We start from the raw sequence: 12,432 nt of genomic DNA on the forward strand, positions 1-12,432 counted from the left end.
TGACGAGCGCCTTTGCCCCCTCCAGATCCTTTTTTGATGTATGTTTATTTTTGTATTGATGCAGGGGGAAGCGGGGAGCCACGTGTTTGGGTTTTGTTGTTGTTGTTGTTGCTGTTTTGGACGTTTGTGGCATGTGCAGAGCAGCCAGCATAACGCTTGGCTGCTCTGCGCATGCTTTAGGGGCCGATTACCAATGGGGATTATTAATCTTTGATACATTGTACTTTTCAATACCGCACCGAACATGTGCGACTTGTTTTTTTGGTGCATGCTTCGTTTTTTCAAATTCGTTAAGGACTTTAACGTTTTAGATTTTTTTTTACGTATGGTTGATGCATCTGGGCCTAAGTGTCATGTTGTGCTAGGTTGAACTTGTAGGGCAAGTGGGTCCTGAAAGACAGTCTGGTCCTAGGAGCTTTTAGGCCTGCAAGGGAAACCCAAGAAGGGCTGCATTGTAGATGCAGGAAAGGAGGGGCCATTGCTGCTTTGTAAATGTCAATGATGGGGAAAGATTGGCTATTGATACAATATTCTCCCCCAGTTGCCCTTTTATGTCACTGAGAATAGAGGTGAGCACACAAAAAACAGAATGCAACGCAATCAAGACTCCAGCAGAGAAAGATCTTCTGCGGATAGTCCAGCAATAACTACATGACCTCATAATGCTTAATGCTTTCTAGGGTGCAAGTTGAAGCAAAGCTGTCCATTGAAAGGGGTTCATCACCTTGACGAGCGACACAAAAGGGTGTACTTTTTCTTTTTCACTTTCTCCAATGAATTTAGAGACTGAGAAACGAGAATGGTGGATGCTGGTTTAGACTATTGGGATTGGCCAAGGAAAAGGGTGGAGGCCAGGCCATAACTGATGCAGGAGAGGCAGACCTGGAGGAATGTATCAGAGCTGTGAAGTCTGGCACACACACACCCTCATTCTATAATCTCACACAAAAGTTTACATGCTCTGTGTGCAATTTTGACATTGATTGGCACTAATTTACACTTATGTGCGTAATTGCACTTCGTCACTATTCTGTAACGTTAGTACGTCATTTCTACCAGGTACAACTGCAACGGAAGGTGCACATGGAGAGAATAATGTCATTTACAGGGGCAACTGCTGCATTTAGGTTTATTAAATGTACTATACCGCTCTAACTGGAGAGCAAATTAAAAACACATAATATAAGAAAAACAAAAGGAACTACAATTTTGATAGGACAGTAAAATCATTCATACAACAAAATTTTTAAAAATGGATAAACTAAGGGGCACGGAAAAATCAACATTGTATTTAAAAAAAAAAAAAAGAGAGAGACAGAGAGAGAGACTAACCAGCTCATTTTCGAAGGAGATCCCTGGCCATCTTCCGACACAAATCGGGAGTTGGCCGGCAATCTCCTGAAACTGGCCAAATCGGTATAATCGAAAGCCGATTTTGGCTGGGTTCAACTGCTTTCCGTCGTGGAGCCGGCGAAATTTCAAGGGGGCGTATCAGTAGGGTAGTGAAGGCAGGACGGGGGCGTGCTCACGAGATGGCCGGCTTCGCCCAATAATGGGGAAAAAAAGCCAGGCTTGACGAGCATTTCGCCGGCTTTACTTGGTCCCTTTTTTTTCATGACCAAACTTCAAAAAGGAGCCCCAACTGACCAAATGACCACCGGAGGGAATCGGGGATCACCTCCCCTTACTCCCCCAGTGGTCACCAACTGCCTCCCCCCCCCAAAAAAAAAAAAAAAAAAAAAAAAAAACTTTTTCCAGCTTCTATGCCAGCCTGAAATGTCATACCCAGCTCCCTGGCAGCAGTATGCAAGTCCCTGGAGCAGTTTTTAGTGGGTGCTGTGCACTTCAGGCAGGTGGACCCAGGCCCATCCCCCCCTACCTGTTACACTTGTGGTGGTAAATGGGAGCCCTCCCAACCCCCCCCCCCAAAACCCACTGTACCCACATGTAGGTGCCCCCCTTCATCCCTAAGGGCGATGGTAGTGGTGTACAGTTGTGGGTAGTGGGTTTTGGGGGGATTTGGGGGGTTCAGCACACAAGATAAGGGAGCTATGTACCTGGGAGCTATTTTTTTTTTAATTTTTAGAAGTGCCCCCTAGGGTGCCTGGTTGGTGTCCTGGCATGTGAGGGGGGCCAGTGCACTACAAATGCTGGTCTTCTCCCACAACCAAATGCCTTGCATTTCGCTGGATTTGAGATGGCCGGGCCCGGTTTCCATTATGGCTGAAAAACTACACCTGGCGATCAATTTAGCCGGCCCCAACCGTATTTCGAAAATACAGTTGGCTCCGCCCCCTTGCAGAGCCGGCCCCGAAGATGGCCGGCCAGCTATTTGGCCGGCGCCGTTCGATTATGCCCCTCTGTCACTGGGGACCCTAATCCACTACTCTAGCCAAAGGCATCAGGAAAATGCCTGTTTTTAAATTCACCTTTGACCTATTTAAAAGAGAGAATACAGCAAAGACAGAGGGGAAGCCCATGCCAGATAAAAGGAGCAAGAAAAAAAGAAGGCAGAGTGTCCAGCTGATTCAAGCTGAGCACGTTTAGGACCTGGAAGAACCAGAAGATGATTATTGAGTGAACGGAGAAAGTCTGACCGGAGAGTACGGGATTGTGAGACAGGATAGGTAATCAGGTGTGCCTAAATGGAAAGCCTTAAAATAAGCATAGCTACTTTACGAATGATATGTTGTTTTTACTGGTGAACTTTTATGCCTGCTATTGACGTGACGTAAATGCTCGCGCCTAAGTGCCGACTAAAGCTAGTGTTGTAGAACAGCAAATACATGTGTAATTTTCAATACAGAACTTGCTGAGGGGTGATATGACAGAAGTCTACAAGATAATGAGTGGAATGGAGCGGACAGACGCGAAGCGTTTGTTCACACTTTTTAACAATAATAGAACCAGGGGACATAAGATGAAGCTAGAATGTGGTAGATTTAAAACAAATAGGAGAAAGTTTTTCTTTACTCAGCGCGTAGTTAGACTCTGGAACTCGTTGCCGGAGAATGTAGTGACAGCAGTTGGCCTTGCTGAGTTTAAAGGGGGTTTGGACAGATTCCTGAAGGAAAAGTCCATTAAACATTATTCATTTAAATTTTTGTTTTGTTTTGTTTTGGGGTTTTTGCCGGGTTCTTGAGGCCTGGATTGGCCACTGTCGGAGACAGGATGCTGGGCTTGATGGACCCTTGGTCTTTTCCCAGTATGGCGGTGCTTATGTTCTTATGTTTAGCACGAAATAATTTGGCATCTAACTTTAGGCGACCTTTCTTGAAAGGACCCCATAGTGTGTAAGAGAGTGATCGTGCCCCTCAGTAGGTCAGGCAAGGGAAGGAAGGTAGTTCCAGCTTTCTCTAACAGGACAGAATACTGGTGCATCAATGAATGGTGCCCAAAATTAGGCACTGGGATGAGCCATGCTACGCTAGTATTCTGAAAAGCGTGCTCAGTCTAGAGCGTCTTTCATAAAATACTAGCTTACTGTGCATTTCATGCCTAACTTTGGGTGCGAGCATTTACGCCTTTCAAAACCTGGTGTAAGTGCTGATGCCCAACTAATGGTTGTTAGGTGCAGAAATGTAGCTATTCTTTAACACCATGCCTAAATTATGGGAATGCCCCTCCCATGACCACGCCCCCTTTGGAACTGAACGCTATGAAATTTAGGTGTGCGTGCTATGAGTGACGATCTTAGGTCGGCTTCCACCCGGGGCGGATTGCCGATGCTCACACCCCCCCCCCCCCCCCCGGCGCATCAACCCCCCCCCCCCCCCCCCCCAGGTGCATTTTTAGCTGCTGGGAGCAGCCGCACAGCTCTCGGCTCCCTCTGCCCCGGAACAGGAAGTAACCTGTTCCGGGGCAGAGGGAGCAGGGAACCAGCGGAGCTGACAGGCACGCGGCTGCTCTCTGCACCCTCCAGCAGCGTGCACCCGGGGCGGACCTGCCCCGCCCTTGGTACGCCGCTGCATGCTATAAAATAGGGTGTAGGACAGATCTGTGAATAACGCCTAATTATGGCCCATTAAGCTCTTGTTAACACCAGTAATTGATTGTTAGCACCTAACTGACTAATTCGTTTACATGCAGATCTGGAATCTGCGCCCAAATTTCGGCATCCTATAGAGAATCTAGGGGTTACCATGCAGCATCTCAGAGCCTAACTTTAGATGACTTGGGGGGACTGACAGTGATCTAGACCCCCGGACAGTAAAGGTCATTCCCCCCCCCCCCCCACACACACCCCTCTGAGACTCAGCCCCCACCTTGTAAAGGCCCTGGTGGTCTAGTGGTTTCTTCGGGGGCAGGAAAGATCCCCACACTTTCCTGCCCACTACCGCTATTCTGCCCGGTGCCGTCATATTTTCAAAATAGGTGCTGAGACTCCCCGCAGTAGTCTTGCGAGACTGCTGCAGGGAGTCTCTGCAGCCATTTTTCAAAACACGGCAGCACTGGACAGAATAGCAGAAGCAGCAGGCTGTCCCTGAAGAGGCTCGGAGGGCTGTAGTGTGCGGGGGGGGGGGGGGGGGGCAGGGGGAGTGGAAAGAGAGCCCCCAGGCCCCCTAGTCCTCAGGCACTATCCCAGTTGCTCCAATGGTCAGTCCACCCCTGCCTGTACAGAATTAACTCCTAAATGGAAATTTTGATTGTCTCCTCTTTCCTGCCATCCTGCAGTGCTCACCAGTACTGGATCCATGTACAGCTTCTCCCTTAGCAAATCAAACACCTTCCACTCCAGGCCTTCCTGTCTGATTTGCTGCAAGCCTATGGAGATCAGCAGATAGGAGGCTTCCACTCGATGCTGGAGTGACACAGATAACAGTCTAGTGAGAGGAAAGAACATTCCAAGGGAATACAAGGCACTACCCAGCCAGAAGAGCAGCCTAGTGGTTAGAGAAATGGGCTGGGAACTGGGGAAGCCTGGTTCAAATCCCACTGCGCTGCTTGTGATCTTAGCCAAAGTCAATTAATCCTCCATTGCATAAGGTACAAACTTACATTGTAAACCTTCCAGGAACAGGGAAATACCTACTACACCTGAATGCAACTCACCTCGAATCTTTCCTCCCTTCGGCACAATGCAAGGCACTGCCCAACCAAGGAAAAGGAAAATTCTGGTTTGGGTGGCAGAGCCGGTGGCGGGAGGCGGGGATAGTGCTGGGCAGACTTATACGGTCTGTGCCAGAGCCGGTGGTGGGAGGCGGGACTGGTGGTTGGGAGGTGGGGATAGTGCTGGGCAGACTTATACGGTCTGTGCCAGAGTCGGTGGTGGGAGGCGGGGATAGTGCTGGGCAGACTTATACGGTCTGTGCCAGAGCCGGTGGTGGGAGGCGGGACTGGTGGTTGGGAGGTGGGGATAGTGCTGGGCAGACTTATACGGTCTGTGCCAGAGTCGGTGGTGGGAGGCGGGGATAGTGCTGGGCAGACTTATACGGTCTGTGCCAGAGCCGGTGGTGGGAGGCGGGGCTGGTGGTTGGGAGGCGGGGATAGTGCTGGGCAGACTTACACGGTCTGTGCCCTGAAAAGGACAGGTACAAATCAAGGTAAGGTATACACAAAAAGTAGCACATATGAGTTTATCTGATTGGGCAGACTGGATGGACCATGCAGGTCTTTTTCTGCCGTCATCTACTATGTTACTATAGTATGTTACTATGTTCTGTGGTTCAGAATTGTGATGTGAACATAATTACAGAAAACCAAAGCCATCTTCCTTCGGGATAAGTAAAACTGGGAACTGGGCCCTTCACTCTAGGCATCCTGAGATGAATCCCAGCAACCTCACTGCTGTCTTCCATTTGTTTTGATTTACATCTGCCTTTTTGACAGGGGGGGGGAGGAGAGTCTTTCTGCTAGAACAGGGGTTCTCAACCAGTCCTCAAGACACACCTATCAGTCAGGTTTTCAGGATACCCACAATGAATATGCATGAGATAGATTTGCAAAGAATGGAGGTAGTGAATGCAAAGGAGAAACAGGGGTGATATGATACAGACGTTCAAATATTTGAAAGGTTTTAAACCGCAAACGAACCTTTTCCGGAGATGGGAAGGTGGTAGAACTAGAGGACATGAAATGAGATTGAAGGGGGGCAGACTCAAGAAAAATGTCAGGAAGTATTTTTTCACGGAGAGAGTGGCAGATACTTGGAATGCCCTCCCGCAGGAGGTGGTGGAAATGAAAACGGTAACAGAATTCAAAAATGCGTGGGATAAACAAAGGAATCCTGTTCAGAAGGAACAGATCCTCAGTAGCTTAGCAGAGATTTGGTGGCAGAGCCGGTGGTGGGAGGCAGGGCTAGTGGTTGGGAGGAGGGGCTAGTGCTGGGCAGACTTCTACGGTCTGTGCCCTGAAAATGGCAGATACAAATCAAAGTCAGGTATACACATAAAGTAGCACATATGAGTGTATCTTGTTGGGCAGACTAGATGGACCGTACAGGTCTTTCTCTGCCGTCATCTACTATGCATATTCATTGTGGGCATCCTGAAGACCTGACTGGCTAGATATGAGCTGAGGACCAGATTGAGAACCACTGTGCTAGAGTAATCTTTCTTAATCTTTCTCAAGAGCAGGACCATACTGAACTATGGTTGCATCCTGTGTGACTCGCCCAGCTCCTATTCCTCCCCACCTCCAGTGAGAAGAGATAGTGGGCTGCACCATTTGCCTGGTCCCTGGTACGACACTGCTCAAGGGCCATCACCCTGAGTGCCTACTTCATTTCTTTACCTTGTACACTTTGGACTGGGTGAGTTGGTCTAAGGCTGCCTGGATAGTAACAGCATCGTGGAGTCCAACGCACATCACCAAGGTACTGAGAGCCTGCAGAATAGCAACATGAGTCAGGACCCAAAAGAAAGATGCCCCGCTTTGGCCACTGTACCTCTGTCGATTAGGAATAGCACTTTTTCGATCACCAGCCCCAGTAAGTGGAATAATTTCCCCATTACGTATTAGAGCACTGACTGACTTAATTACCTTTAAAAAAGGACCCGAAGGGTTACTTGTTCTCGCTAGTGTATGAATTTACATAATATTATCCTGTAGGCACATGCAAGTTGATTAAGATCTTTGGGACGGGCACAGGATGTAATCAACTATGTATTTTTGGCAACTACGTTCAACATCAGGATAACAAATTTTGATTTGGTAGCGTCGCTTGTCCTTTCTAATGGTTAGAACGGTGGGCTGGGAACCAAAAGGCCCAAATTCAAATCCCACTGTAGCTCCGTGTGGCATTGGGCAAGTCACTTAACCCTCTATGCTTTGGGATGGCTGGAGGCAGCACTGGTAACCTGCTCTACTCGCAGCCTGGTGTGGAAAGCATCACACTTCTGGCATCCCCTATAAGTCACTCACAGGGGTACCTACCATACCATACCACATCCCTGAAAACCAAAAGGGAAAGGCCCTGCATGCAGTGGATCCAAGCATCCTAAAATATGGCCACCCTAATGTCAGTGGAGAGCACTGGGAGAGGTAGGTAAGCATATATCTATCTATCTTATATATATATATATACTAGTAAAAAAGGCCCATTTCTGACACAAATGAAACGGGCGCTAGCAAGGTTTTCCTCAGAGTGTGTATGTTTGAGAGAGTGTATGTGAGAGTGACTGTGTGTGAGAGAGAGAGTGAATGTGCGAGTGTGTGAGAGAGAGAGAGTCTGGGTGCAAGTGTGTCTGTGAGAGAGAGTGTGTGTGTGTGAGAATGAGAGTGCGCGCAAGTGCTTATGTGAGACAGTGTGAGAGAGAGAGTGTGTTTCACACAGATACAGTGTGTGCGAGAGAGAGAGTGTGTGAGACACAGACTCTCTGTGAGACTGAGTGTATGAGACCAAGAGAGTGTGTGAGTGACTGTGTGACACATAGAGAGTGAATGTGATACAGTGTGAGACATAGAGTGTGTGAGAGACAGTGTGTGAGAGTGAAAGAGAGAAAGGCATTGACTGTGAGAGAGAGAGAGAGAGTGTGTGTGTGACAGAGATACCTACCCCCCCCCCTCTCTGGTGTCAGGCCCCCCCTCTTTCTCTTTGGCGTCTGAGCATTACTGTGCAGGATGCTGAGCTCTGGCTGTGCTTCAAGGAACTGACCAATCCTATTTAATAGAATGCACCTCCAACATTCTGAAGCCGAGAAACCTCATGTAGTTGGTCACTTCTGCTTGTGACGAACCCGGAAGTAGGTGATGTCAATTCAGGAGATGGATACAGAGAGCAGGAATGCCTCAGCCATGCAGTCAGCTTCAGAATGTTGGAGGTGCATTTTATTATATATATATATATATATATATAGATAGATAGATATATAGATATATAGATATAGATATAGATATAGATAGATAGATATATAGAGATAGATAGATATAGATATAGATATAGATATAGATAGATAGATATATAGAGATAGATAGATATAGATATATATAGATAGATAGATAGATAGATAGATAGATAGATACACAAAAATACATACACATATGTATGTCCTTAGCAGCAGTGTCACCTTTCCTGCATATAATCACACTCCCCTCCCACTTGCATGCATCTCACCCTGCTGACACTTGGCCGTATGTGGTACTGCATGTGTGAATTTCGGCTTCACCTGGGCCAAGCTGGAAATTCACCTGCATTCTCTTCTTCATATCTCTGTCACTTAGAAAGCTCATGAGAGTGGAAAAAGCAGCCTCATTCCTGGTTGCCAGGTGTGCGAGACAGATGGCTGCCTCCAGGGAAACATCATCAAGGTGGTCTTTTGAGGTCAGCAGTTGGAGCAGGGCGTTGGTCAAGCTGGGCTCATTCTCCAAGGACTCACCCTAGGAGCAAGAATGTATTAAAGTGGAACGGAAATGCTGGAATATGGCAATCAATAGAAATAAAACAAAATAAAACATGGAAAAGAAAATAAGATGATACCTTTTTTATTGGACATAACGTAATACATTTCTTGATTAGCTTTTGAAGGTTGCCCTTCTTCATCAGATCAGAAATAAGCAAATGTTGGTAGATGACAGTATATATAAGTGAAACATCAAAACATTTCAGTGACAGTCTAACAGGATGAGGGTGGGTTAGGTGAGAGACAGGGAGAGCCGGGTGGATGAGGGACAGGGAGATATGCATGGAGATAAAGAGGGTGACAAAGCAGTACAATTTTATGGTTTATAATGGGCTAGAAAACCCAGATCTTTGTTAAGTCCTGTCTGGTGGGTGTCAAAATATTTAATCATTCTGACTTCAAAAGGACTTACGTTCCTGTATTGTTTTAAAGTTCACTTTTAGGATTCTTACCATAAAATCACTGGTACAGTGTTCTGGTTTTGTAAAGTGCAGGAATATGGCAGAAAGCACACACATGCAGGTATGTGTGTCTGTGTAAACATTCTCTGGCAGGAGTCAGATACATGTTACCTGAGATCTGGTGTCTTGAAGCCATCTTTGCAAAGTGGTTTTAAGGGCAATTAGAATGTCCATAATAAGCTCCTTGGTGCCACCCCTGAAACAGGAGATCATTTCCTTCACAACAGCAGCCTGCAGACAACCTGCTCGCAACACAAAAGGAAATAAATAGAAATAAAACAAAACGGAGAAAAGAAGATGATACCTTTTTTTTTATTGGACTAGCAATGCATTTTTTGATTAGCTTTCAAAAGTAACCCTTCTTCTTTAGATCAGAAATAAGCAAATGCTGGCAAACATCAGTATATATAAGTGAAACACAAAGGCATTTCAATGACTGTCTCACAGGAAGAGAGTGGGGTAGGTAAGGTGAAAAACAGGGGGGAGCTGGGTGGATGAGACAGGGAGAGATGCATGGTGATAAGAAGGGTGACAAAGCAGAAGAATTTTATGGTTTATAATGTGATAGGAAACCCAGATCTTTGTTAAGTCCTGTCTGGTGAGTGTCAAAATATTTAATCATTTTGATCTGGATTGTCTTAAAGTTTCCTTTTAGTATTCTCACCATAAAATCATTGATGCAGTGTTCACGTATCTGAGATTAATATTCAGTCACATGGTCACTATCCTCTGGATTCTATATATGATGTCCAAATTTGGGCACTGATTGAAGATGAGCACGCAAATTAATTAGCTAACAAGCCATTAACTAGCAATAAATTGCTGTATTTATTTACGCATTTGTATCCCACATTTTCCCACCTATTGGTAGGTTCAGTGTGGCTTACAAGAATCGGGGGGCGAGGTGGTTACAGTTTATATAGAACAAGTAAATTGGTTAACAGTTTGTATAGAGCTAGGTTACAATTTATATAGAAGAACAGGATCAATATTTGTCTTGAGTTAGACAGGCTTTATGTGTTTATAGTTGTCTCAGGTAAACATGGGAAGTGTTTGGCACGGATTGGGCGATGGAACTTATTTTGGTTCCGTCCATTGTCGTATTAATGCAGTACTGAATCGGTGGCCCGGTTGGTGCATCTTCCTGTGCGCGATACTATAACCCCACACGCCTAAATCTCCTAGCACGTAACTCAAAAGGGGAAGTGACCAGGGGCAGAGTAGGGGAGGTCCAAAAAATTGTGCATGGTGCCATCGAATACTGCCATTCCCATGCCACAATGCCAAGAGTCGGGCATCGGCATCTAAACAAGGTTTCAAAATGCATAAATACCAACACCCAAATCTGAGCACAGGAATAGGCTCTAAGCACCATTCCAGATATTCCAGTCAGAAACAGAACTAGAGCATCACGCACCTACTTAAATCTCCACTACCCGAACTGCAAAGGTCTCAAATACAAACTAACCTATGCATCAAACTTCTCCTACATAAGCACCCAATTATGGAATGTACTCCCAAAGACTGTGAAATCAATTTACGACCATTTAGACTTCAGGAGATCATCAATACTTGACTACTTCACCCTCACTGTCAATTACTGAACTTTAATGCAATACCACTTGATTTCTTACCCCGGTAAAAAATCTTTTAACACTTGACTGCTTAATTTACTTTGTCTTGTACGAACTTTACTACAATACCACTATGTATTTCTTGATCCGGAACTGGCGATCGCCATTACGGTACAATGTAAGCCACATTGAGCCTGCAAATAGGTGGGAAAATGTGGGATACAAATGCAACAAATAAATAAATAAAAATTAAAGACCTAACTGTTCAGGAAAGCATTCCCCACCAATCTAACCTAGATGCCTCCAATCTGCAACGCAGCAAACCACAAGCTGCACTGGACACCTCATATTACCTCCTATCCTTGATCCCTAGGCACCTGAGCATATTAGTTTTACCCGACCCTAACATCAAATTGTATCTGTTTCCATACCGGTCTAGGCGACCGCCTTGACCGGCAAGATGTAAGCCACATTGAGCCTGCAAATAGGTGGGAAAAAGTGGGATACAAATGCGACAAATAAAATAAAATTCTATAAAAGCACTCAACTCGGAATGCTCTTTATAGAATAACACCCCGTGCCTATGTTTTTCCGGTGCCCAAATTTGGCTGCCATTTACTGAAAATTTGAACATCTAACTTTGTGGGGATTTACACTAGTATGCATTACGGGAATAGTGTTGGATTTTTACCACATAAACACAGTAAACAGCAAAATCCTGCATTCTTTGAAATTAACACACTTTTACGCGCAATACGTGTTACATAATAATGAGATGCAAATATTTTGCCTCCCTGTGGCCCATTGCTCAAGGGAAGCCTCTCAAACAAGCCGGCACTCAAGAGCAACCCTCTGTTCCCTGATACATCCCTTTCCCCATTCCTCTTGAGACCTACCAGGGAGTTTTCCCGGTGTCTAGAGGGGGGGGGGGGGGGGTGCAAGAGTGATCCCCAGTTGCTCCTGCTCCATCAGGCTCAGGGTTCAAAATAGTGTGGTTGACCCCTGCTAGTAGTCTCCCAGTATTATCACTAGGGGTCAAGAGGCCAAATAAGGGCTGCACCTTTTTGAAACCCATCTAACCACTTGGGCTGATATGGAATTAGGGCAGGGCAAAGGTGATAACCCAAAATTCTCTTCATAGCAGTGATATTCATTCACTATTCAGAAAATTTATGTTTAGATCTACTGAAAGGGAACCTAACAGTGGAGGCGGTGGTGAGCAGTGAAAACATACATTCAACATCGTTAACTAACTGTTGAGCATTGCTAAATATATATATATATATATATATATACACACTAGTAAAACATGCCCGTTTCTGGAGCAAATGAAACGGGCGCTAGCAAGGTTTTCCTCCCGAACTCCCCCCCCCCCCACCCACCCCTTCGGCGTTGTGAAGCCACTGACTGCCATTGTTCCGGACCTCGTCAACGCACGCCACCTTCATCTCCCGAGTCCTTGTTGGTTGTAAAGCCACTGACGCCATTGCTCCGCCCTCGACGTCATCACGTTTGACGCGAGGGCGGGGCCCAGACACAGCAATTTTGGTGGCTTCA

The 12,432-nt window shown here is 46.0% G+C and overlaps 1 protein-coding gene across 1 annotated transcript in view; it reads right to left on the reverse strand.

Moving 5' to 3' along the window:
* Positions 1-12,432, reverse strand: part of HEATR9 (HEAT repeat containing 9) — a 74,419-nt gene that overhangs the window by 19,150 nt on the left and 42,837 nt on the right. Inside the window, exons 10-13 of the mRNA XM_030206635.1 lie at positions 9,413-9,543; positions 8,629-8,817; positions 6,733-6,825; positions 4,682-4,801 (exon numbers count right to left, since the gene is read on the reverse strand). Coding sequence (XP_030062495.1) covers positions 4,682-4,801; positions 6,733-6,825; positions 8,629-8,817; positions 9,413-9,543 — 533 coding nt within the window. The remainder of the gene's footprint in view (positions 1-4,681; positions 4,802-6,732; positions 6,826-8,628; positions 8,818-9,412; positions 9,544-12,432) is intronic.

This window comes from Microcaecilia unicolor, chromosome 6 (genome assembly GCF_901765095.1).
Source record: "Microcaecilia unicolor chromosome 6, aMicUni1.1, whole genome shotgun sequence".
Lineage (NCBI taxonomy): Eukaryota > Metazoa > Chordata > Amphibia > Gymnophiona > Siphonopidae > Microcaecilia > Microcaecilia unicolor.